The sequence below is a fragment of the Rattus norvegicus genome, chromosome 10 (genome assembly GCF_021556685.1).
Source record: "Rattus norvegicus strain SHRSP/BbbUtx chromosome 10, alternate assembly SHRSP_T2T, whole genome shotgun sequence".
NCBI classification, from domain to species: Eukaryota; Metazoa; Chordata; class Mammalia; order Rodentia; family Muridae; genus Rattus; species Rattus norvegicus.
The window spans coordinates 61,276,742-61,300,711 of record NC_141543.1 but is presented as its reverse complement, the minus strand read 5'-3'; the positions used below and the strand labels follow the sequence as shown (position 1 = coordinate 61,300,711).

Below are 23,970 nucleotides of genomic sequence, written 5' to 3'. Positions count from 1 at the left end.
TTACCTGAATGTAAGGATTTGCACCATGTGCATGCCTGCTACTGGTGGTGCTCAGAAGAGGGCAATGGAGTCCCTAGAACTGCAGTTACTAATAGTTGTGGGCTGCTAGGTGCTGGGAACTGAAGCCTGGTGCTTGTAAGAGCCAACAAATGCCCCTAGCCACTGATGCCCCCTAAGCTTAAGCCCAAGCTGTCTTGAGACTTACTATCCCCTCCCTGTCTCCCAAGGCCTAAGCTTACAGATGTAAGCCACCATACCCAGCTAAAACACGTTATTTGTAAGGCTAAAGCCAGGCTTTGTGTCCTGGCTTTAGCAGTGCTAACTCTGCTGTGTTGAATAAGCTATGTTCAACTCATTATGCCTTGGTTTCCTGGTGCATAAAAGGGGGGATAAAAAAGGTAAATGTCTGATACAGCTGTTTCAAAGCTCATGTGGGTTAATAATGTCAAGTATTTTGCACACTTCAGATCCTCACAAGCTCCACTGAAGTGGTAAATGACCTCATTATCCTTTAATCCTCGAGATGCACTCAGTCTGGCTGCAGCCTGATCCAGATCCCTCCAAGACTGGAAGCACAGGACCCTCAGTCCCTCTCTATCCCAAGCTGCCTACCCCGGGGCCGCTTCTACCTTCCACTGACTCCCCTCCAGCTCCTTTTCACAAACAGTTGTGCTGTCCCTAGCTTCATTTCAAAATTCAAAATCCTCTGTTCTACATCCACTGAGTTTTCAAATCCCTCACTTCCTTGTCAGAGCAGGTCACATGATATTCCCTGCCTTCTTCCTTGCTACCTGTTTACCCATCCCCCCGCCCCTTCCACTCCACAGCCCCAGCCCCTCTCTGTCCTTCCTGGCGAGCTCTTCTGTTCCCTCCTTCCTTCCACCAAGGAGCACACCATGGTCTTGTTTGGCAGTGTTTATTTCTGGGAGAAGGGCTTGAAGGCCTGTGTCTGTCCTGTGGAATCCTGGAATCTCCAGCTTCTCATTTGGCCTTTGGATTACGGAACTTTCGTCCAGCAAAGACAGCTTTGTCTCCGAGAGCCTCCTCAATCCTACAATACAAAAAAAAAAAGAAAAAAAAAAAAAAAAAAGAAAATCAGAGCTACTACCTTCTAACCCAGGCGCTCCTTCCTCACCCCTCTGTCCAGGCCTCTGTACAAACTGTACCTCATAAGCTGGTTGTATTTTGCCAGACGCTCTGAACGGCAGGGAGCACCAGTCTTGATCTGAGGTGGGAAAAAGATTTGGAGGAGTTGATTTGGGCCCCAAAAGAACAGGCTGTAGTAGTATCTACCTTAGGTGGCCCAAGTGATACCAAGGTGACCAAGGAACCTGGTGAAATACTCGGTAGAGGGAAACCCTGAGTACCTGTCCTGTGCAGAGTCCCACCACAAGATCAGCAATGAAAGTGTCTTCGGTCTCCCCAGAGCGGTGGCTCACCATCACTCCCCAGCCATTAGACTGTGCCAGTTTACAGCTGTGTGGGAAGGACATTTGATGAGGCCTTAATGTGAGCACCTCGATAAGAAAGCCAGGGGCAGGCAAGGTAGGATTGCCATTTGTTTTGGACAGTGACTGAGTTCTTTTGGAAGTAGGAGAGATTTTGGGTCTTGGATTAGGGTGGTCAGAAGATGGTAAGAAGAACACAATACAGGAGGGAGGTTAAGGGACATGGCAGAGCCACAGTGGCCAAAGTCTGAGAAACAAGCCAAGAGTTAGTCATAGCCTTGGGGTTAAGAAGCTTGAGTAGGCCAGGTGCCCAGGGAAAGGCACTCATGGCAAGGGCCGCCGCAGTGGCTTGAGCTGGAGTTGAGGGGTGGCCACAGTGAGCCTGAGCCAGGAGGCACTCACGCCTGGATGGATTCTGTCACAGAGCCGATCTGGTTGACCTTCAGCAGCAGGCAATTGCAGGCCTTCTTCTCAACAGCCTGAGCAATCCTCTTGGGGTTGGTGACTGTCAGGTCATCTCCCACAATCTGGATGTCCACCCCAGAGAGGAATGAGGTCCATGTTGCCCAGTCATCCTGGTCAAAGGGGTCTTCAATGGAGACCACTGGTAGGGAGTTGGGAGCATAGATGGGTTAGAGACAGAGACCTGATGGAGGGGTGACAGGTGGCAGAGACTAAAGGGAGGCAGTGATGAATGAGCTAAGGATGGAAACACCGGAATTGTGACAACGCTAAATACTGAAAGCCGTGTTAGGTAACTGCAGAAGACAGGCAGGGAAAAGGCAGGTGGAAGTCTCACCGGGATAGTTCTTGATGAAGGACTTGTACAGCTCCCCGAGCTTCTCCCCACTGATGTGCCTCGCAGGATCATCAGGTGACTTGAAGTCCAGATCATACTTCCCATTGCGATAGAATTCAGATGCTGCCACATCCATGCCAATCACCACCTTGTCTGGGTAACCAGCTGCCTGAATGGCTGTCTTTAGTAGTTCCAGGGCTAGGAGGGACAAGAAATGACCTGAGGCTCTGGTATCCCTGTATTCGCAGCCGTTCCCCACCCCACCCCCTCAGGAGGACTCAGGTCGTCTACGCCCCAGGATGCTCAGCACTGACCCTCATTGTTCTCCAGGATGTTGGGTGCAAAGCCACCCTCGTCCCCCACATTGGTGGCATCCTTCCCATACTTGGCTTTGATGACCCCCTTGAGGTGGTGGTAGACCTCAGCGCCAATGCGCATGGCTTCCTTGAAAGAGCTGGCTCCCACTGGCAGAATCATGAACTCCTGCATGGCCAACTTGTTTCCAGCATGAGAGCCCCCGTTGATCACATTGAAGGCCTGGGACACAGAAGTGGGTGCTCAGAGCTGGGTGGCATAGGGGTCAAAGGTGAGAGGGAACTGGAAGTGGAAGCTGCACTCTGCCCCCTAGCTCAATGGTCTAGGATGCATCATTGTACTCCTAAGAGCCTTTCCCTCTTTGTACAAAATGGTAACAATGCTTACTTCCCTACTGTTCTGACAATTAAGAGAAATCAAATATTAATACGACAAGGAATAATTTTATGGTATTCTAAACGAATGAGCTTGTTTCACTCTCAAAACACCTCTATTGGGGCTGGGGATTTAGCTCAGTGGTAGAGCGCTTGCCTAGGAAGCGCAAGGCCCTGGGTTCGGTCCCCAGCTCCAAAAAAAAGAACCAAAAAAAAAAAAAAAAAAAAAAACCTCTATTAACTGTACACCCTTACTAATTTTTCTTTACAGATGAGCGAAGTGAGGCATGAGGTTAAATAACTTGCCTAAGATCACACAACTAGACAATGGGAAAGGCAAGGGTCTGAACCCAGCAGGTGTCTCCGGAATTGTAAGACAGTCTTCTTAGTAACAATAAATGGTAACGTTATTATGTTCTGTCCTGCCCAGGCAGGGCTCCAAGGATGGACGTGACTGGGGTAGCAAGAGAATGAAGACAAGACAGACTGGACACACAGACAGGACAGAGTGAGCTCTCTGATGGAAAAACCTCAGCACTCCAGAAGCTCGATGTGTTTACTACACAGAGCTCACATGTTTATTATATGGAGCTGAGCAGAGAAGTGGGTCACTGCATACATATAAACACGGAGTGGGGTTTATGGTATACGGCTGGACCACAGGAGCAGGTTAAGGGGATCTTGGTAAGAGCAGTCTTTGGAGAGGAGCAGTCTTCAGACCATAAACACCCAAAGAGGAAGGGGCTACGGTAGACATATTATGCACCTACTCTCAATACTTGCACTTGGTCACCGAGGAAGGAGGAAGGCTTCATCATGCCTCTGAACCTTAGCCTAGGGGAGGCTTTGACATTCCTCAATGAGTTTGAGGCCCTGGGGTCTCTGACAAGGCTGGTTCATTTCACAGCACACATTTACCCAGGTAAATGGAGTTCTTTCTGCACCCTACAAAATCCAAGGGGCTACTACTAAGAGGACAACGTTCTAAGAAGTTTCAGAAGATACAAAGATAGACTGGGATCTTTGCCCTGAAGACGCTTTCACATCTGACTGCAGGAACGAGACAGGAGTGAGGTCTGAGTAGCTGGCCTAAGCCTGGGGTGTGAAGGAAGGGACCTGGCAAGGGAAGGAAGCCTCAAGAGGCTTAACTTTAGATGGTGGGAAAGAAGGAGGGGCTGGAGCCCAGCAGGAAAGACTTCATTTCAGGAAATGCTTCTTTGGAACAGGATCTGAAAAGGTAGATTTTCAGGGGAGGGGGGTGCTCAAACATTCCTAGCTAAGGAGGGGCAGCTGTCAGAGAGATTCAGCACGAACACACTCACAGGCACGGGAAGTACAAGGTCGGGATTCCCTGCGAGGTCTGCAATGTGTCGGTAGAGAGGGACCCCTTTCTCAGCTGCTCCAGCCTTACAAACAGCCAGGGACACACCCAGGATGGCATTGGCCCCAAACTTGGCTAGAGAGAGGCAAGCAAGGAGAAAGGATAAGAGCTCTTACAGGTTTGGGGCTTAATTCCTGGACCATTCCCTCCTGTCACCCCAGGAAGAAGCTTCCTAAACCACTTGATATTAAGGTTTTGTTAACTCATCTCTCTTTCCTAGCCTGTGGATCTCTGGGCGTTCACCCCCTCCCTCTTCCCTGGGCCAAGAGTTTCATATGTGTCTACTGCCAGCCAGCCAGGCCTGGCAGAAGCCAGGCATCAGGAAATGCCTGTGGAATGAATAAAAGGCTACCCAGCTACGGCTACGGTGTGCCCCAAGATGTGGGGCAGAAAGAGCCTAGCCAGCTGTCAGTGGTTTCTCCTCCACCCTCGATGCACACGGCACCCTCCCCACCTCTGGCAATCTCACTCACACTTATTCTCGGTTCCGTCCAGCTCAATCATAAATTTGTCAACTTTTTCTTGATCCACAACACTTAGTTTCTGAAAGAGGCAGAGGTTGGGTTTCTCAGGAATCAGTCAGGTAATGTGCAGGATGAAGGATGAGGGATAATACTCAGAGTGGGGCTACCTGGGGGAAGGCACGGGGTCTCAGGGACGAGGGAAGGGGAGCTGGCTCCTCGACTTGCCTTTTCCAGCAGAGCAGGGCCGAGAGTCTTGTTGATGTGCTCCACAGCCTTCAGCACTCCTGGAGTCCAGAGAACAGGTTCAGATGACTGAGTGGGTTAGGCCTCTTCCCATGTGGGGCCCCTGACTTTGGGGTCCAGTCCTCTCTCCCTGAGTCAGCTCCTCCCGGGCTGGGTGAGTCTCTGCTCACCTTTCCCCAGGTATCGTGATTTGTCTCCATCTCGTAGCTCCAGTGCTTCATAGATACCCGTGGAAGCTCCGCTTGGCACAGCCGCTCGGAATCGACCTGGGCAGGAGGAACTGGCGGATCAGAAGGAGTCCACCCACAAAGGTCTGGGGTCACCTCCCTGGACCCAGGAATAGGAGCAAATACAGAGACTCCTGCTTCCCCCAGCTTTGCAAAGAAGTCTGGGGGAAGGAACCTCTGACGAAGGAGAGGATGTGGCATAGAACTCTTGGGGAAGGAGCCAGTGAGGCTGAGGGTTTTCTGAGGCAAACCATTTCAGCAGGCCTGTGTTACCCTTGGCTGTGTGCAGGTCCACCTCCACTGTGGGGTTGCCCCTGGAGTCCAGGATTTCTCGGGCAAAGATTTTTTGCATGGCCATGGCTGCACCACAAGAGATGTGAGTGAGTGAGCAAGTGTGGACAGTTGATCCCTTAAGGAACTAGAAATCCCTTGCCCTTTTAAGAGTCTTCTCCACCCGAAGAAGGCAGGTGCTGGAGCTAAAAATACCCTATAAAAAGGTCACAGACCAAAGAGGAAGGCAGGCTGGTCCCCTCCCCCCCCCCACACTGGAATAGCTCTTGTTGCACCCTCCCAATCTCAAAATCAAGGGCTCATAACTTTATAATTCCCCAGACGACACCACTCCCTGGATACTTCACCAAGTTTATGCCTCCTTGCACCTTTATGATTAAGTAATCTGCTTGCCACATCTTCCTACACCTTATACCTATCTGGTTCTCACTGTCCATTCCCAAATCCTCCCAGATCCCAGATTCTCTGCCTGGCTCGATTGTGTCTTATCTCCTTCCCCATTCTTCAGAGTCTTTCTTATATCTGTCAGTACCCTTCTGTATTGAGTTCTGCTTCCTCCAACCTGGCCTCTCTCTTTCAAGTACCCTCTGTCCTAGGAAGAAAAAAGCCAAAATCCCCCTCACTTTTTCCAAGCAAGCACCACCCCGCCCGCACCTGCACACCGCGTAACTGACGTTTTTTCCAAACCTGTAATGTCTTCTTTGGAACTTTGAGTAGAGTGCCTAGGTAGCAGCTGGGACAGTGTCAGCTCACCCCTCTCAGGCTGGGCATTTATCTCCAAGCCATCCTGTACCCCAGCCAGCCCCGCCTCTCATTCCATCCTCCTCCCCTCACACGGGGCAGATAGCCAAGTGCCCACTACAGCCTGAAGCAGAAGACTCTGGCCTAGGGCATGTATCCCCTTCTCAAAAGTTAGTGACTACCCTCATGCATTTTCTTTCTGTCCCCAAATAAAAGTCTCTACTTTGAAGTCCACTATTTGGGAAAGCAGGAGAGAGGCTTCTGATGGAAGGGTCTTTCCCCCTCAAACTTACATTCCCCACTTGCAAAGGTTAAAGAGAAACCAAGTGCCCTTTTTAAAAGGCCAGGGGTAATCTGAGCCCGGCAGGCTGAGGAGGGGGCCTAGAAAAGGGGCTGCAAGACTGACATGTACACGTGCTCGACTTGGAGGCAGGCGGTGCAGGCCACGCAGTTGGGGGAAGGCATCAGTGATGCTGAGCAAGCTCTGTGGTCTAAAGTCGACACCCCTCGACCAAAGAAGGCCAGCGCTTTCACCTCTCAGGGTCCTCACAACAGCCATTTCGGCACCACTCCGCCCTATCCTCTCTTGGCCAGTGATGAGCGATGAGAGGCCAGGAGACGAATATAGACCAGCACTGAGCTTTGGCCTGGCGCCTGACAGATACTGCTGGGACAGCATTTATGTCCCTGCGTGAAGCCTAAGTGGTGAGGAGTCCTTTTCCCCACCGACTGTGGGCGCTTCAGCGTTCAACCCTTGCCTGTCAAAGAATGGTATTATACCACGAATGGAAAAAAACAAACAAACAAAAAACTATGAATGGACGGGACAAGGGGATGACCCTTTGTAAGCTCTTGGACGCCTGTGGCCACTCTGTCCATCCATTTGCAGCACCGCAGGAAATGAATCTCTGCACTCGGTAATTCTCTCCTCCTTGGCAGGGCCAGGGCTAGTGTGGGGTCTGCCCCGCGCTCCGCGGAAGCCTGGCGGGCCGACCGGCTCTTTTCCCAGGGCGCCTCAGCTTTTCACTCGCCGGCGCTGGAGCGGGTGACTCACGCAGCGGCAGGCTCTCGAGCGCTCCTTCCCCTCCGCCCTACCCTCGGGGTGGCCCTTCTTGCCTCCACCCTAGGGTCCCCACCTGCCGTCGCGTCCCCGTCCCGCCCCTCCCCTCTTATCATCCTGCCACTCCCGGCAGGATTTTTTCACCCCCGGGCGGGAGGCGCGCAGATCAGAGGTCAAGGGATGGCGGGCGCAGACCGCCACGTGCCCCAGCGCGGCCCCGCCCGTGACTCAGCCACGCGGCTGTCGAAGAACTAGGGCTGGGGGGGGGGGGGGTCGTGGGGAGCCAGAATTTTGAGATGAACATCAGGGAGCCTAACCCGGCTCCAGAGAGGCAGCGAACCAAATCCCTCCACTGGGAGAGGCTGCATACCCCGGCGCCCCTCCTCCGAGGGACCGGAAGCGGCCGAGCCCCTCGGAGGCTAGGGTCCCGAGTGATTCCTTCACTCCCTCCAGCCTCACTGGCCTGCCATTCCCCCCTAGACCTGCACGGCGGCAAGTGACCTGATCGCACACAAATACTTAGCAAAAGTTTTACGGGAAAAGAAGAAAGCCCCAATGGGTCCAAAGTAGAGGGGACTTTCCTCTTCTTATAAAAGTTGTCATTCTTGGTACTTTAGTATTCTTCCGCCTTGAAAAATGAGTCCCGTCTTGTCACCCGGCTGGCGCCCCTATTCAAGTGACCTCTGTAGTCAGGGTTCAGGCATGGGGCGAGGCTCTGAGCTGGAGCGGATCCAGCGAAGGGAATGATTCCTCTGGAATATAGGGACGCGCTCGAATGAACCCAAGTGCGTCCACGGCAGACGGTTGGGACAGGTGCCCTTGTTGGAGACCTTTAGTACTGAAAATTACTAGAGTATTATGTCAATTTCACTTTTGTTCCCTTATCGTTTAAGTAAAATGTGGAGAAGGGTGCAGCCCACAAAACCCAGGGCGTCTGCCCGTCCCGCCTGCTGGGGACGCGTCTTCCCGGTTACGAAGGTCCAAATCTGTTCTGCCAGGCGCGCGCTCGCGCAGCCAAGCCGCTAGCCCCAACCGCCCCACGCGCTGTCTTCTCACTGCCCCGGCGCAGGCGCGGGCGCACGCGCCGCCGCCGCCCGCCGTTCCTTCCCTCCCGCGGAGGTGGGGGTTGGGGGGTGGAGGAATGATTCGGTTTAACCCTGGGTTCCCGGAACCCACTTTAATTTGCTCAATTTTACTAATTTTCCTCTTTTCCCCCTTCTTCCTCTGGTTTCCTCCTTCTGCGGCAAAGTGGTTTGTATCCCGTACGAATTGGAGCGAGCCCTAACCTTAGCCTCTCTCTTGCCACCACCACTCTAGCCTTTCGCGTGGCTTTCCATCGAACTCGGCAAATTTTGCAAAAGGGGGGAGGGCTTTTTAAAATTGCATTTGCAAAAGTTCGCTATCTGGCCTGGCAAGAGGGGGGGACGGAGGGAGGGAATGGGGAGCAGGCCCCGCCCCGCCGCCCTTTGCAAATAAAAATCTAGAGGGGGGGGAGGAGCAGGAAGTGGCGGTGCGAGGGCTGCTGCACAGCTAACACAGCCGCGTTCCGGACGGCAGCGCGTGCCCCGAGCTCTCTGCCTTCCCCCGCCCGTCAGCCCGAGCCCAGCCCGCGATCCCAGCAGCAGCCCGCAGAGCAGCCCCAGCAGCAGCGCCATGGCCGGGTGGAACGCCTACATCGACAGCCTTATGGCGGACGGGACCTGTCAGGACGCGGCCATCGTAGGCTACAAGGACTCGCCCTCCGTCTGGGCCGCTGTCCCCGGGAAGACCTTCGTTAGCATTACGGTACTGCGAGGCTTGTGCGGTCCGGGGCATTGATCAGGCTTAGACCCTCTGGGAGACTTGGGTGGGGGCGGGCGCAGTCTAGCGAGGGCAGCGAGAGGCCGTGATCCGGTCCTCTTCCTGAAGCGGCGCGAATGGCGGCTGCATGAAACTAGGTCCCTCTGTTGCCCCCCAAGCTCTACGCCCATCGGCGGCGGCGCCCATCTCGCCCGCCGCCCCGCTTTCTGCGACGGGGCGTTACATCCGGGGCACAGGGCGGGGAGGGGCGCGTCGCCCGGTGCGGCGGCCCACTTCCGCCTCCTCCAGGGCGGGGCAGGCACGCGCTGCAATTTTAGCCTGGGATTATGATTGATAAGGGGCTTGGGGAGCTTGGACTCCCCTTTGGGCCGACTGCTCGCTCTCCCTCCACCATTGTTTCCCCTTATGCTGATGGGAGCGCCAGGCGCGTGGCCTTGGGCCCTGCAGGACCTCGGTAGCACCCTGCCCCTCCCAACTCCGTTAGAGAGGGCGAGGCCGCCACCACACACACCCCCAATTCGGCACGTTAGCCTCAACATTCCTGTGAGGCCAATCCCGGAAGTCCCCTCACCCTCCCTTCCCGCCATCCGGCAGGGCTCGGAGTAGGGGAACTTTGCGAGAAGTTCTGAGACGGTAAAAGTGAAGGGATAAGGCTGCTGCTGTCCCTGCCACCACCTTCCCTGACCACACTGCCCGGAAGTGGGGAGGGGGAGCGGAAGTTCGAATGGGGGGAAGGGGATTTCCGGGCGGGAGGGTACCGGATATGGGGTTTGGGGTTTAAGGGGGAGAAGGAGTAAGGTTCTCTGGGATGTCTAGACTCAAAAGACTAGTCTCCTGCCCTTATAAACTTTTTAAACTTAATTAGAAAGCCCCCAGGGGTCAGCTTCCTTATCTTGGGGCATAGATACCTAGACCTAAACTCTAGCTCACCGGGAGACCCAGGAGTCCCGGCTCCTAACAACGCCTGCAGAACCTTTGACCAAATAAGGACAAAGTTACTTCTCCTCCCTTCCTACCCCCTCCCTTCCCCTCTCCGCTTCTGCTTTTCCTGAAGGACTGTTCTGAGCATCCAAAGGCTCCCCCCTCGATCATTGATCCGTTTTTGGTACCCAACATTTCTTTCTTTGCTTTTTCTATTAAGCATGAAAATCTAATTCTTCAAAGGAATATTTTTCCTTCCTTGGACTCATTTAATAGAGTTTAGGATCATTGTCGTTCTCTACACTACCCACAGTACTGTTTTCCCCAACTTTTGATGGTGTGTATGAAACACCTTCACCTCCAACTCCACAGTACATAAGAGGACAAGTTATGCAGGTGCACTAACTTAATGAGGTGATTGATTCTTCTAGCCAGCTGAGGTTGGTGTCCTGGTAGGCAAAGACCGGTCAAGTTTTTTCGTGAATGGGCTGACACTTGGGGGCCAGAAATGTTCTGTGATCCGGGACTCACTGCTGCAAGACGGGGAATTTACAATGGATCTTCGTACCAAGAGCACCGGGGGAGCCCCCACCTTCAATGTCACTGTCACCATGACTGCCAAGAGTAAGTTTGATTCGCTGGCTTTGAAATCCCTAACTTCCTGTTAGTCACTTGGTTTTATGTGTGTCAGAGCTGCAAAACAGTATTTACTCTGCTGGATATGGGAACCTTGGATGGCTCCCCATATCCCCATTGTGTAAAGAAACTACATTACCTCTTAAGTGTCTTCTTGCTTTGAGCTTTTTGAGATTAGTTTGTTGGGAGTAGACTGTTGGAATCTTAAGTCAGCATTTGGCTCTAATCTTGAGTTCTGTAAAGACCTGAGGTAGGAAGCAGTTCCTAGCCACATCAGTCTACAACCTGTAAGCCTATGACCTCTAAATTTTGTTCTTTCTTTACTAGTCTTAAAGCTTTTTTTCTTCTTTGAAAAGCTCTATTGTTTTAGGGTGACTGACAGCCTGCCTGTGTATAAGGGGAGGAGGGAATGAGGTTAGGTTACAACCCCCGGGGCTGGACAGCTGCTGAACAGCTGGCTGGGTTGAATTGTGACACCTGGGTCCTAGCTTCCTTTCTCTTTCCTCCAGCGCTAGTCCTGCTGATGGGCAAAGAAGGTGTCCACGGTGGTTTGATCAACAAGAAATGTTATGAAATGGCCTCTCACCTGCGGCGTTCCCAGTACTGACCTCATCTGTCCCTTCCCCCACCGCTCCCTTTGGCTTTTGCACCCCCTTCTTTCCATACACACACACACCATTATTTTTTGGGCCATTACCCCATTTCCCTTATTGCTGCCAAAACCACATGGGCTGGGGGCTGGGGCTGGATGGACAGATACCTCCCCCTACCCATACCCCCTCCTGTGTGTGTTTGGGAAAAAATTGTTTTTGGGTTTCATTTTTGTTTTACTTTTTTTTTGTTTTGTTCTTTTTTTTTTTCTGAATAAAAAAAGATTCTACTAACAAGGACCTGTGTGGTTTGCACTTCGCATTAGTTGGAGACAGGCACTGTGACCCACCTCAATTATGTATCTGCGTCTTGATGTGACATAGGCCCCTCTATAGTGTTATTTCCATTTCAGGTCCAGTTGAATTAGTATGTAATGGAACATAGCCACCCAGACCAGAGAATGGGTCCAAGCCTGCGGGTGAGGCAGGGCCACTTGAGTCATCCTGTGTAGGTGGGGCTCCCCCTCCCTGAGTCATAGCAAATGCAGCCAGGGCTGTCCCCCTGACAAGTTAATCTTATGAGGTGATTATTTTTCCAGCATTTCACCTGTGTAAAGATGATCTTATCCTTTTTTTCATCCACAAAAACAATTTTATTAATTCAAGAACCAAGAAGTGAAGACCATGTCCCTATGGCTTCTAGCCCCCTCAAAAGGATAAGGCTGGGTTCATGAACCTGGGGTAGAAATGTCCCCTATCCCTCATCCTCAGCTTATTAGACTGGAAAAGTTTGTGCAAAGAGATCACCAGAGGTGCCAAATATGGGGGTTGGGTCAGGCCAGGGCAGCAGATGAAGGAGAAGGTGAGGGGTCTGTGGAGGGCCCCGGAAAGACCAGGGGAGCAGGAGCTAGGGAGCCAAAGGAGGTGGGAAGAGTAGGGCTAGAGCCTAGGAGTGGGGTCCATTCTGAAGCAGGTTGGTCTCTTGGCTCCCCTTCATCACCTTCCTCTTCTTGCCCTTGAGTTTCTTCTTCCTGTTCCTCATCCCCAGGCCCCCGATGGACAGGCTGTTTACAGATAGGGCAGGTCTTGCGGGTCTGAGTGAGCCAGGGGTCCACACAGCGACTGTGGTAAGCTGTGGAGTAGCATGTGTGAAGCACCTGGTTCCTGCAGGTTGGGCAGGAGCATAGGCTTGGGCACACAGAATAGGAGCCTTACCATGAGCACAGGGAAGTATCCGAAGCTTGTCCCCGTCCTCATACTCATCCAGACAGATGGCACAGACATCATACTCATCTCCTGGGAAAGGGAAAGGATTTTGAGCTGCTGGGAATCAAACCTAAGAAAGCTCACTACACAAGGCTTATTTCCCCAGTTTTTTATGCCAGTGCAAACTTAGGGCACATAAAACCTTGGGGCTAGAGGGGACAAGCAGAGATAAGGGAAGTGGGTTGTGGGGGTGGGGAAGCAGAACTGGGAGGGGCAAGGCTTTTGCTATAACCTTATATGGTCCTAGAGGCTACAAGTCTAGAAAACCCAAGCCCTCACCTGCTCTGAGTTCTTTCAGCTCTTTACATCTTACTCTACACCCCCATACACAAGGCCAGAAATTTCCTTTGTTCATCTTTGCTTTCTAGCCCGTCCTACCCTAGCTCCTTTGCTTGTGGTTAGTTGTTGGTAAGAAACAACCAAAGGGGGCATCTTTCTGGCTCTTTGAACCCTTGGTCTACTTACTGGGCTCAAAAATCCTTCAAGGCGAGGGCAGCCAGGAGAAAGGGTCCCATTCCAGTGCCCTTACCCTTTTTTTTCTCTTTTTTTTCGGAGCTGGGGACTGAACCCAGGGCCTTGCACTTACCACTGAGCTAAAATCCCCAACCCTGCCCTTACCTTTTTGATAATCATGAGTAGGAATCTGTTTCAGTTGCTCTTTGGTAAGTCTGTTCCGTTGAAGCCGTTTCCGGTGCTGGATGCAACGAACTATCTAGGGGTAAGGAAAAGTGGACCAGGCTTAAGAAATAACTGGAAAATCCAATAAGACCTCCCATCTACAGATCCAGTCTGACCTTCTAAGTTCTTTCCTTAGGTACTTACCAATACTGTTCCCATGGCCAAAACCAGCAGTCCTACAATCCCAGTGAAAGGAATGAGGTAATAGCCCAAGGGGAAGCTATTGTCTGGGACCAGAAGCACCCGAGCCCTGAGGAAAAAAAGACAGTCTCAAGCCAGGCAAACTAAGGTTACTGGCTTGGGACAAGGCATAAATGAGAAAATCAAAACAGATGAGGAAGACCCTGAACCTGAGTGGATAGGGCAGTGAAGTTGGGTTCCAGACTGGCATGGAACCCAAAAGAAGACGGAAGAAAGCATATGTCCTACCCCTTCTCGTAGACAAAAAGAGCTCGTAAGTACTCTGCACTTCTCTCTCCGATAAATACAGATGGGATCCAGATCTGTTGTTGGATTTCCTCTGTAGGGAGCAGGAGATTAGGGATTTAACCTTCCATTCCTCAATCCCCTGAAACTGGCTTTAGGCACATTTTGCAGGTCTCAACCAACTGCCCTGTAGGTCTTTAGCCCTCCCACTGAACTATATGGAGAGACCCAGCAGTACAGACTTCTTCATCCTCACCACTATTCCACACCATGTTTAGAAGTTCATTGGAATTCACGTTGTGTACCACAGCTGCACCATACCCAGCTTTCTGAGCATTTAGGACCTAAAAAGACAAAGCAGGACAGAGTTGCAAACCTTGCCTTTCTTCATTCCTGGTGTCATTTTACCCTGCTTACTACCACCCGTTCCCCATTCAGCAACCTTGAGGTCAAAGTTGCAGTCGAATCTTCGAAGCAGTGCAATAAAGACTGACCCATTGACTGGGGCTGAGGGTGGTGGGGCAATAGGACTGCAGGCATTTTCTGGGTGGGCCTCCACAAGGAACCCCTGAGGGATAAAGGCAAACAGATTTTTCCATCTTTTAGTATTCTGTCTTCCACAGGACCTACTAAACATAACAGTACACATACTACCTGTATTCGGCAACTCTACCATTACTCATTCTTGTGGTCCCACCCAAATCAGAATCTACAACTCAGGTAGACATGGTGATACATGCATTTAATCCCAGCACGTGGGAGTGCAATGAGTTGGGAGGCCAGCCTGACCTGCACGGTCGGTGAGTTAGGGACAGCCAGAGTTAGAGTCCAGTCTCAAAAAAACAGAAAAGATCTCTTAGCTTCCTGAAGATGCAATTACAGTAAACAACATCCCTTTACCCAGAGGCTCCCTTGACTTCTCAAGGCTAGTTTAGTTCTGCTTTTAAGTTTCCCAGGGACAGTGATTCAGCTTGCTACTTATTTGACTTTCACAGCATATTCAATTGCTTCGTTTTCCAATTAGCCATCTTACAACTCTACTGCTGTGGCAGTAGTTATGTGGCAAGAACTTCGTAATGAACTCTACAGACATGCTTATCTCACTAGTTAGCACAATAGCCCTAAACTAATTTCTATTACTTGTTTTCCAATAAAAGACTGTCCACAGCCATCCATGCAGATAGTAAGTAGCTCCAGAGACATGGCTGATAAGCACCTGTTCCTTATCTTAACCTGTTCTCAGACTTCCTCTTAAATTTGGAAATTCTAGGGGCTGGAGATGGCTCAGTGGTTAATAGCACTGGCTGTTCTTCTAAAGGACTTGAGTTCAGTTCCTAGCACCCATGTGGCATGGCAGCTCACAACTGAGTGTAACTCCCAGTTTCAGGGGATCTGACACCCTCACACCTAAGTACATAAAGTAAAAAAATACCTGGGAGTTCTAGGGGTGGACATTGTCTTTTATCTCTAGATTCTGGACTCTGGGCTGGACACGATCATGCACATGTTTTTTCGGGGGAGGGGAGGGTTGCTGGAGATTCAACCTAGAATCTCACTCATACTAGGAAAAGCACCCTATCACTGAACTGTATCCCACAGTCCAATGTATTCCACTGCTATCTCAACCATTTCCTACCTCCTGAGCACGGATACTTAACCCCTGCCCAGGATACACGTAGGGAAATGAGGAAAGCATCACCTGGAGTCCCTCATCGCTCAGAGTGGCCCCAAATAGAGCTGGAAGGTCTGCAAAGTCCATGCTGGCATTGTGCTCCGAAGTCTGCAGATAAAACAGTACATTTTCCAGTCTGAAACCCATTCTCAACACCCTTTCCCCATCCGACCCTCAGACTCACCGCTCGAATAAGCCCTCGGATAGGGGCTGCTCCCCACAGCACAGTAGCCACAACAACAGGGAGCGGGAAGGCCGCAGGGTGCATGGCAGCAGGAGGGGTAAAGCTGGGAAGGTCGCGTCCTGATAGCAGGAGCAGAAGCCAAGTCCTGCGCCTTCTCTGCCTCTCCTTCAGGATCCCAGGGGTCCAACCACCCCTAGGTCCCACTTCTCAGCTACATGGGGGCGTCGGGGAAGGAACTCCGATTCGGGAAGTGAGCTATCAAACCAGCTTAGTGGAGCTGGAAAGGGAGACAATGTATCTTTCTCTGGTACAGAAGTAGAACAGAATAGGAACGAAGGCAAACAGGTAACAAAAAATAACTTCTGGGTGGGAGAAATCTCAAGGAGGTGGGACTTCCGGCCAGGTAGGCCTTCTTCCTATGCCCCTGGAAAAGGATTTCCGGTAAGAAAGGCCGCTTCCAGTATTGGACGCTCAGGACGGAGGACTTCCGGTCCAAAAAGGCCGGTTGAAAGAAATGTTCGACACGTAGAGCGTGCCTGCGGAGATGAAGGGAGCTCCGGTGCTCAGCAAACGATCTAATTTTTTTCCCTTAGTCCCTGAGATCTTGGAGCTACCTGTTTACAAACCTCTCCTTCTTCTGGCCGCCGCGATACGTTCAAGTATCGCGAGAATGCTCACCAGCCTCTTACCCCCTCCTTCGCCGCTGGAAATTACCGCGAGAGGCCTCATAGCTCGAACTCGACTGACTCACTTGCTCTCGCGATATTTTCAAACAAACTATTTTTCCCGCGATTCCAATTCTGGGGGGCGGGAGCTACAGGGTAGCTTCCTAAATCGGCCACGCCCCTTCGCCTTGCATCTTAGCCCCGCCTTATTCCCGGCTGCCTTTGCGCTACGAGCCTGCGCCCGCCCTAGCTTCCAGCTGGAGCCAGATTTGCCTGTCGGAGGGGCGTGCGCGCGCGCGCCCTCCCCCTGTTGCGCGCTGGTGTCACCTTGGGCGCGAGCGGGGCTGTGCGTGCACGGGACCCAAAGCCGAGGGCCATCAAGGGACGATGGCGGCGACGGCGAGTCCCGGGGCTGGCCGGATGGACGGGAAACCCCGTACCTCCCCTAAGTCTGTCAAGTTCCTGTTTGGGGGCCTGGCTGGGTAAGCTCAGGCCCCAGGATTGGGGAAAAAGGAGGAAGGGATGGGAGCAAGCAACTGGGCCCAGTGCAACTTGGGAGTATGTTGCAGTAAATTGAGCCGGTGCGGGGTCCCTGATGGGTTGCTAAGATCTATTCACCCATTGCAGGGGCCCAACTGGGCTGTATTCAAGGGTCATTGCCCCGTGTTTCCACCACCATTGCTTCACTGTGCCTGTTTGGGTTGTGGGTCGAGGCCACTAAAGGCTTTATCATAGGACACCTTTTCCACCCTTCCTTAGACTTCCTGTAGTCCTAATTCTGCTTGAACCTTAAAGAACTGCCCGAAGTATTTTGATTTGCGTGGTCTTTACTGGGCAACTGGACTTTTTCTGGCACATTTCCCTTGATGCACACACTTAAACACATTCCCACCAGCCTCCTGAATCCTTAGTTGCATGTCAGTCCCTGACCTTTGTAACTTCTTGCTGCCAGGTTACAGTAGAGCTGGAACAGCTGACCTCTGATTTCTTCCCTGTCTTACTTAAGGATGGGCGCTACCGTTTTTGTGCAGCCCCTGGACCTGGTGAAGAACCGGATGCAGTTGAGTGGTGAAGGCGCCAAGACTCGAGAGTACAAAACCAGTTTCCATGCCCTCACTAGCATCCTGAAGGCAGAAGGGCTGAGGGGCATTTACACTGGGTACTGTGGCCTCAAGTTGGGGAGGGAGGTTGCTGGTTGGCAGGTTCAGACCTTGGCCGGATGTGCTGACATTTCTACTCCACAGGTTGTCAGCCGGCCTACTGCGCCAGGCCACCTACACCACTACACGTCTTGGTATATATACAGTGTTGTTTGAGCGCCTGACTGGGGCTGACGGTACACCCCCTGGCTTTCTCCTGAAAGCCCTGATTGGCATGACTGCAGGTGCAACTGGTGCATTTGTGGGAACACCAGCTGAGGTGGCCCTCATCAGGATGACTGCTGATGGCCGGTGAGTTCCACGGCTAAGCTGAACTCCAGCCCCATTCCTGGAATCTAGGATGATTTCCTTGTTGTCGTTTGTCTTTGTCTACATCAGGGCACTTAACTGTTCAGGCTTCCCTTTCTTTGATCCTATGGACCATGGGCTGTCCTGATCTTGGCCTTTCCCTGCCCTTCCCCCAGGCTTCCAGCTGACCAGCGCCGTGGCTACAAAAATGTGTTTAATGCCCTAATTAGAATTGCAAGGGAAGAAGGAGTCCCCACACTGTGGCGGGTGAGCGAAAGGGTTGGAGTCTTAGGGGATGTTGGGTTAGATCTCTGGCCTTTTTGACTCTTGTCTCTGTTGTCTCCATCTTCCCACCTCCAGGGCTGCATCCCTACCATGGCTCGAGCTGTTGTCGTCAATGCTGCCCAACTTGCTTCTTACTCCCAATCCAAGCAATTCTTGCTGGACTCAGGTGAGAGATCAGGCTGAGCATTTGCTGCCCAGTCCGGCCTGAGCTACCTGAGAGTTGACTACCTCCTTCTGCCTCACCTCCCAGGCTACTTCTCTGACAACATTCTGTGCCACTTCTGCGCCAGCATGATCAGTGGCCTGGTCACCACTGCTGCTTCCATGCCTGTGGATATTGTCAAAACTAGGTGAGTCTCTAGCCTGGGATGGAGAGCTCCGGGAGGGTCCCCTTCTATCTTTCATGCTCATATTTCCTCTCTTTCAGGATCCAAAATATGCGAATGATTGATGGGAAGCCAGAGTACAAGAATGGGCTGGTGAGGAGGCAGGGAGGGGGAGCTGGATCAAAGTGTATTGGGTGCCCTGGGAGGGATGTGAAGGGAGCTGGGTATACGGAACAGAGTGCTTGAGGCCAGGTCCTAGCCCCAGCACTTGCCTGCCTGTCTGTCTAGGATGTATTGCTGAAAGTCGTCCGCTATGAGGGTTTCTTCAGCCTGTGGAAGGGCTTCACACCATACTATGCCCGACTGGGCCCCCACACTGTCCTCACCTTCATCTTCTTGGAACAGATGAACAAGGCCTACAAGCGTCTCTTCCTCGGTGGCTGATCTGGCAAGGTCCTGAGACTCGTGTGCCAGGGTTTCCAAGTCACCCACTGCTATTACAGTTGCTGTGCCCTGGGGGGCCTGGATTCTGCTACCCTGGGCTATTCTATTTATTTTCCCTCTACAGTGTGGTCCCCTCCTTTGTGGTAAAGAACTTTAGTCTGTTCTACCCCTGCTCCAGCTTGCTGTGCCTGGCCTGATACTTAGGATCATTCTGTCCCTGGCTGTTCCTGAGGAGACCTAAGAAACACCCTGAGGATTTCTAGTCTCTTTTTGGGTGTTAATTTCAGGGCACACAAGACAGCAGATCCCTCTCTCTGAGGAATCAAAGGCAGATCTGAGTAGACAGGAGAAAGCAGAAACTGTCAAGATGGCCAAAGGGTCTATGATGGAAGGATGTGGCCTTCCTCCTCCCTGAGGACTTAATAAATTGGATTGATAACCCCAACCCTAAATCTGGATAGTCTTGAGGATCAGAGGGGGAGCTAGCTGCATAAAGAAGCTGATATCTCTGGGAAAAAAACTGGAGTTTTTAACAAAATTATTAAAGAAAATCACCTACCAGTTTTATGAAAATGCTATTTAAGTAAGTCGTAACTCAACAGCTGACAGGAAAAAAAAAAGAAGAAAGAAAACTGGGCCTTGTGCATGTGCATGCTTTCAAGCCATTGCCCCAAAATGCAGCTGACTCACAAATTACATCACAGTTCTCAGGAGAAGTCTCTGGGATCCGTCTTTTCAGCAAAAAGAGGGAAGGGATAACAAGTCTAAGTTGGAGCAGGGCATAGTGGTTCACACCTATTATCCCAGCACCCAGGAGGCATATTTTGAGTTCAAGACCAGCCTAGTCTACAAAGTGAATTCCAGGACAGCCAGGGACACAGAAACCATGTCTTGAAGAAAAACAAAACAAACAAACAAAAACCATGGACTTCGGTGGGCTAGAAGCACAGTGGTTGAGTGAGAGCTCTTAAGGGAACACACTGGAGTCAAACCCAAGGATTGAGGCAAAAGAAGAATATTATTCAGAAACTGGGTTGGTTAGGGAAAGTGATTTTCTTCATTTTTTTTTTTTTTTTTTTGGTTTTTTTTTTCGGAGCTGGGGATTGAACCCAGGGCCTTGCGCTTCCTAGGCAAGCGCTCTACCACTGAGCTAAATCCCCAACCCTCTTCATTCATTTCTTAAGACGTGTGTTTACCAGGCCTTCAAGAATCCTACAGACTTCTATAAAGAGCTATGGGAAGGTCAAACCAGAAGAAGTGCTAGGCAGCCGGGGGGGGGGGGGGGGGCTGGGTGCCAGGCCAGAGAACAGGCAGGCAGCAGGTGCAAGCTGTCCCCTTGGCAGAGCCTTAACACAAAGAGATGGTAGTGCAGCATCCTGGTACCTCTGTTGCTACTTTCCTTAATTCCAGCACACTGTGTCTTAGGTTACTCAAGGTGCTACCTGGAGGCATATGAAGCCTGCACCTTAAGTTTAAACTCCATCAAGAAGATGGCGGGAACATTTGGAAATGGCTATAGTAGTGGACTGCACCCTGACTGCTTAGGAGAGAGACTTGTTCATGGTGGTGAGATAGGCTAAAGAGCTAGAACTCGTAGCTGAAGTGAGAATGGGCGCAGAAGAGAACTGTTGGCACAGTGACCCATGACACATTTGTAGAGGTTCAGGTACACGATACCTTGAGAGAGGAAGCTGGACTGGTAGGTAAAGTCCATGAAGAGAAGTCTTTGATGGCTAACCTCTCTAAGATTTGTCCTTTACTTGGAAGAGTTTGGAAAGAGATTCAGTCAGGTTCACAGAAAAATCTAGAATCATCTGAAAAAGGGTATTCTGTAGACCCAGAAAAATGCAACCTTCCTTCATCTGGGCCCCAAGCCTGGATTAAACTAAAATGGGGTACGGAACAAGGCCTCGCTGGGAGAATTGGTGGAATTTTGGGAGAGATGCTATTACATCCAGCTTTGAAAGCATGAGACTTAAGACTACAGTCAAATCCAACAGGCTGCCACACCCTTTCCCAGTCACACTGACCTGGCCGGCAAGAGAGTTGTGTTCTAAAGGTTGTGGGTGTGGGGAACATACCCACCTCTGCGGTGGGCAGGCAGTCTTTAGCTCTGCCTCTCAGCTGTAGAACATTTTCTATTCTGGAGTTGATACTTGAAGTACCCTGGTGGGTAGCCAAACCCTGCAGGATATGAATCACTAAAGTGGAGGTGTCCTACCTGACCACCCTCAGCTACAACCAGAGGTTGTTGGGTATTTGGGATTAGGGTGGTGGCAGTTGAGACTTTGGGAATTCTTAGAACAGGTGCTTCAGCCATTCCCATTCCCTCCAAAAAGCTACATCTTCTTTTAAAAAATAGTTTTATTATACAAATGATAACACTGGTAGAAAACCAGAGTGTTAACCAAGGGAAAAGTACTCATGATACTTAGGGGTAGTGCTCCCATCCTGATGAATGACTTTCCACGTTTTCTTCCATGGGTGAACATTTGGGAGCCACACTATTCCTATCTGCTTTTTCCAGCTCTTTTTTCCCCCCACAAAGTGGTAGTGACCATGTAGCCTGGCAATGCTCTAAGCAACGGAGGGAGGTTGGTCCTGTGACCACAGGGATACATCACCTCACTACCTCTTGATTTGTAAGGTTTGGATTTGGGTGCCTAGATGTAAAGAAGGGGCTTCAGATAAACGAGAAGTAAATAGGAGGTCCTGTAATGCTCTCAACCTCCTGTCCTAGCTAGGTCCTAGGAGAGTCCAGTAAAGTCTTAGCATTCACTGTCACAGACTGTGGCCTGAGTACCTAATACCCACTCTGCCCAATAGGTCCTGACCATGACCCTGACTCAGAGCTGAGGGTCTCCGTCCTGCTACCAGAGGCCCCACACGCCCATTAGGCCTTACCCACAGGAAAAGGCTAGACCGGAAAGTAGGGAGTGATCCTTGAAGGGAGAGCAGCCAGGCCCAGGGCATAGTTACTTGCCTTGCTCTCTGCATTTCCAGGCTTGTGGTGTGTGTGCTTGTGGCCAGTGCAGCAGATTGGTCCATGTCTAGATTGTGCGGTGTCACATGCCAGATCCAGGTCAGCAACACAATGAGGACCACAGAGGCAAATAAGAGCCAGAGGAGACCCAGAACATAGAAGCCCAGGGGGAGGAGGCAACAGAAGTCAGAGTTGAGAAAAGGATTGCTTTTAGGAGTATCAGAACTTGCTTGAGGCACCGCTTGGGAATTTAGACTATTCTGCTCTGGGATTATTATTGTGGATTCTAAGGTACGGGGTAAAGTGGGCTCTAGGGTATAAAATTGTTCTAAAACGGTCTTTGGGATAGACTCTGGAGGGGCCAGGGTGGTAGTGAGCACTGGGGGGATAGTAGACACTAGAATACTTGGGGTGCTGCTGGACTCTGGGGTAGTCAGGGTGGGAGTGGTAAGCATTGGGGTACTGCTGGGCTCTGGGGTAGGCACAGGTGTGGTAAACATTGGGGTGCTGCTGGGCTCTGGGGTAGGCACAGGAATGGTAGGCATTGGGGTGCTGCTGGGCTCTGGGGTAGGCACGGGAATGGTAGGCATTGGGATGCTGCTGGGCTCTGGGGTAGGCACGGGAATGGTAGGCATTGGGATGCTGCTGGGCTCTGGGGTAGACACGGGAGTGGTAAGCATTGGGGTGCTGCTGGGCTCTGGGGTAGACACGGGAACGGTAAGCATTGGGATGCTGCTGGGCTCTGGGGTAGGCACAGGAGTGGTAAGCATTGGGGTGCTGCTGGGCTCTGGGGTAGCCTGGGTGGAGGTGGGCTCTGGGGTGGTGGTGGGTACAGTATTGTTTAGACTGTAGAAGGCTGTGTTGGATTCCATGGTATCTGGGAGTGTGGTGAAACCTGGGATCTCTGTGTGGGCAAATGTAGGTTGTTTCTTAGTGGGTTCGTGGATGGGAGGCAAAGAAGTCATTTGGCTGTCTGGAGAAGTGGAAGACTCTGAGTAGAATAGGCCCCAGTAGGTAGTATGAGCTTTAGTGTTAGTAGAGAACTTCACCTCAGTCCTTGTGGTAGGGGTATCAGCATAGTCATCATAGTCTATGTCACCCTCATTGGTAGGGCAGCCCTTCCCTGGGTAGGAGTAGACAGGCGCATTGCCCAAATTGGCACATCGTACACTGGCCACGTTAGCAGTCATGGCCTTGACATCTACACCCTCCTTCCATAAGTAGACACGGTTGGGGTTTTCTTGGAGCCAGTTACGGAAGTAGAGGATTTCACAATCACAGTACCAGGTGTTGGCATGGAGAAAAACAAAAGGCAAGAGGAGGGACCCAAAGAAGCCCTTTGGTATTGTGCTGAGCCAGTTCCCTTGAAGGTAGAGGGTGTCAAGATCCTCTAGTCCATCTAGGAGCCCAGGGGGCAGCTCACGAAGTTTGTTGTTGGCCAGACTGAGTTTCAACAGCTTAGTTGTGGGCATTAAGAGCCCAGGGGGCAGACTCTTAAGATCATTGTTCTGCAAGTAGAGTTCCTCGAGTTGGCCCAGGCCTTCCAGGGCACCAGGAGACAGTGAACCCAGCTTGTTGAAGGAGACGTCTAGAGTAGTGAGTGCAGGCAGTGCCCGTCCTAGGGAGGGCAGACTTTGCAGGTGATTGTGGGATAAGTCCAGGGTTTCCAGCTTTAACAGTTTCTCATGGGCCTGCAGGCTGGTCAGCTCACATCTACTCAGGTACAGGTGAGTAAGGTGAGTGAAATGCACCAGGTATGATGTGGAGAAGGTGCCCAGTTGGTTCTTGCTCAGGTGGAGGATGCCTGTGTCGGCTGGCAGGTCTGTAGGCAATTTTTTCAGCTTCTTGTCCTCACAGTTTACTTCCAGCAGGCTGGTCACTTTGGAGACATCACAAGTGGGCTGGGAGTGTAAGGGACTTGGCAGCAGGAACAGCAAGATGAGGAGAGCCATGTGAACCTGTGGGCAAAGGGAGTTTGAAGGGATGCCACCCATTACATCATTTCCCCAGGTTCCAGCCCTTCACTGCTGTAGTTCTCAGGATCCCATCTAGAAATAGCTTCTACCCATCCTAGACCCCTGCCTCCAGTCCTTGGTTCTTAGTCCCTCCTTAGATCCTCCTCCCCCTCTGCTCCCAGCCCCAGCTTACAGTCAGGCAGAAAGACCTCCGAAGGCACAGAGCTTCTTCCAGGGTATGACTCGGTCCTCCTCTCTACTAGCTCCAAGGAGAGCCAGGCCAAGGGCAGGAAGGAGATAGAGATGGGGAGGAAGTGACAACCTGATAATGAGCTCCTGTGACCCAGG

At 51.5% G+C, this 23,970-nt stretch overlaps 5 protein-coding genes across 10 annotated transcripts; 2 read left to right on the top strand and 3 right to left on the bottom strand.

The window, feature by feature from the left end:
- Positions 1 to 900: 900 nt before the first annotated feature.
- On the bottom strand, positions 901 to 6,288 carry Eno3 (enolase 3). 3 transcript variants are annotated; one of them, XM_087569941.1, is made up of 12 exons: positions 6,197 to 6,288; positions 5,525 to 5,611; positions 5,195 to 5,290; positions 5,007 to 5,065; positions 4,791 to 4,860; positions 4,259 to 4,392; positions 2,562 to 2,784; positions 2,248 to 2,445; positions 1,851 to 2,052; positions 1,368 to 1,476; positions 1,167 to 1,225; positions 901 to 1,051 (listed from the first exon to the last, which is right to left on the bottom strand). In XM_087569941.1, exons 2-12 carry the CDS (start codon positions 5,607 to 5,609, stop codon positions 982 to 984), a joined length of 1,305 nt encoding a protein of 434 aa, XP_087426067.1. In that variant the 5' UTR covers positions 5,610 to 5,611; positions 6,197 to 6,288; the 3' UTR covers positions 901 to 981. The 3 variants fall into 3 exon arrangements, with proteins under 3 accessions (XP_087426067.1, XP_087426068.1, NP_037081.2); XM_087569942.1 differs by having other exon boundaries at positions 6,217 to 6,288; NM_012949.2 differs by having other exon boundaries at positions 903 to 1,051; positions 6,230 to 6,278.
- A 2,591-nt stretch (positions 6,289 to 8,879) lies between these two features.
- Pfn1 (profilin 1) lies at positions 8,880 to 11,584 on the top strand. The gene is given in 3 exon segments (NM_022511.2): positions 8,880 to 9,128; positions 10,496 to 10,688; positions 11,210 to 11,584. Coding segments are annotated over 3 exon segments (423 nt in total). The 5' UTR covers positions 8,880 to 8,996; the 3' UTR covers positions 11,308 to 11,584.
- A 335-nt stretch (positions 11,585 to 11,919) lies between these two features.
- Rnf167 (ring finger protein 167) lies at positions 11,920 to 16,212 on the bottom strand. 4 transcript variants are annotated; one of them, NM_001008361.1, is given in 9 exon segments: positions 11,920 to 12,422; positions 12,506 to 12,586; positions 13,175 to 13,268; positions 13,379 to 13,484; positions 13,664 to 13,754; positions 13,917 to 14,004; positions 14,103 to 14,228; positions 15,360 to 15,440; positions 15,517 to 16,212. In NM_001008361.1, coding segments are annotated over 9 exon segments (1,050 nt in total). In that variant the 5' UTR covers positions 15,601 to 16,212; the 3' UTR covers positions 11,920 to 12,123.
- A 193-nt stretch (positions 16,213 to 16,405) lies between these two features.
- Positions 16,406 to 19,257, top strand: Slc25a11 (solute carrier family 25 member 11). The gene is made up of 8 exons (NM_022398.3): positions 16,406 to 16,663; positions 17,188 to 17,340; positions 17,426 to 17,632; positions 17,806 to 17,896; positions 17,990 to 18,080; positions 18,165 to 18,264; positions 18,342 to 18,393; positions 18,529 to 19,257. The coding sequence occupies exons 1-8, from the start codon at positions 16,569 to 16,571 to the stop codon at positions 18,682 to 18,684; spliced, it is 945 nt and encodes a 314-aa protein (NP_071793.2). The 5' UTR covers positions 16,406 to 16,568; the 3' UTR covers positions 18,685 to 19,257.
- A 1,776-nt stretch (positions 19,258 to 21,033) lies between these two features.
- Positions 21,034 to 23,900, bottom strand: Gp1ba (glycoprotein Ib platelet subunit alpha). Its single transcript, NM_001109654.1, is given in 2 exon segments — positions 21,034 to 23,625; positions 23,816 to 23,900. A coding segment is annotated over 1 exon segment (2,154 nt). The 5' UTR covers positions 23,620 to 23,625; positions 23,816 to 23,900; the 3' UTR covers positions 21,034 to 21,465.
- Positions 23,901 to 23,970: the final 70 nt, after the last annotated feature.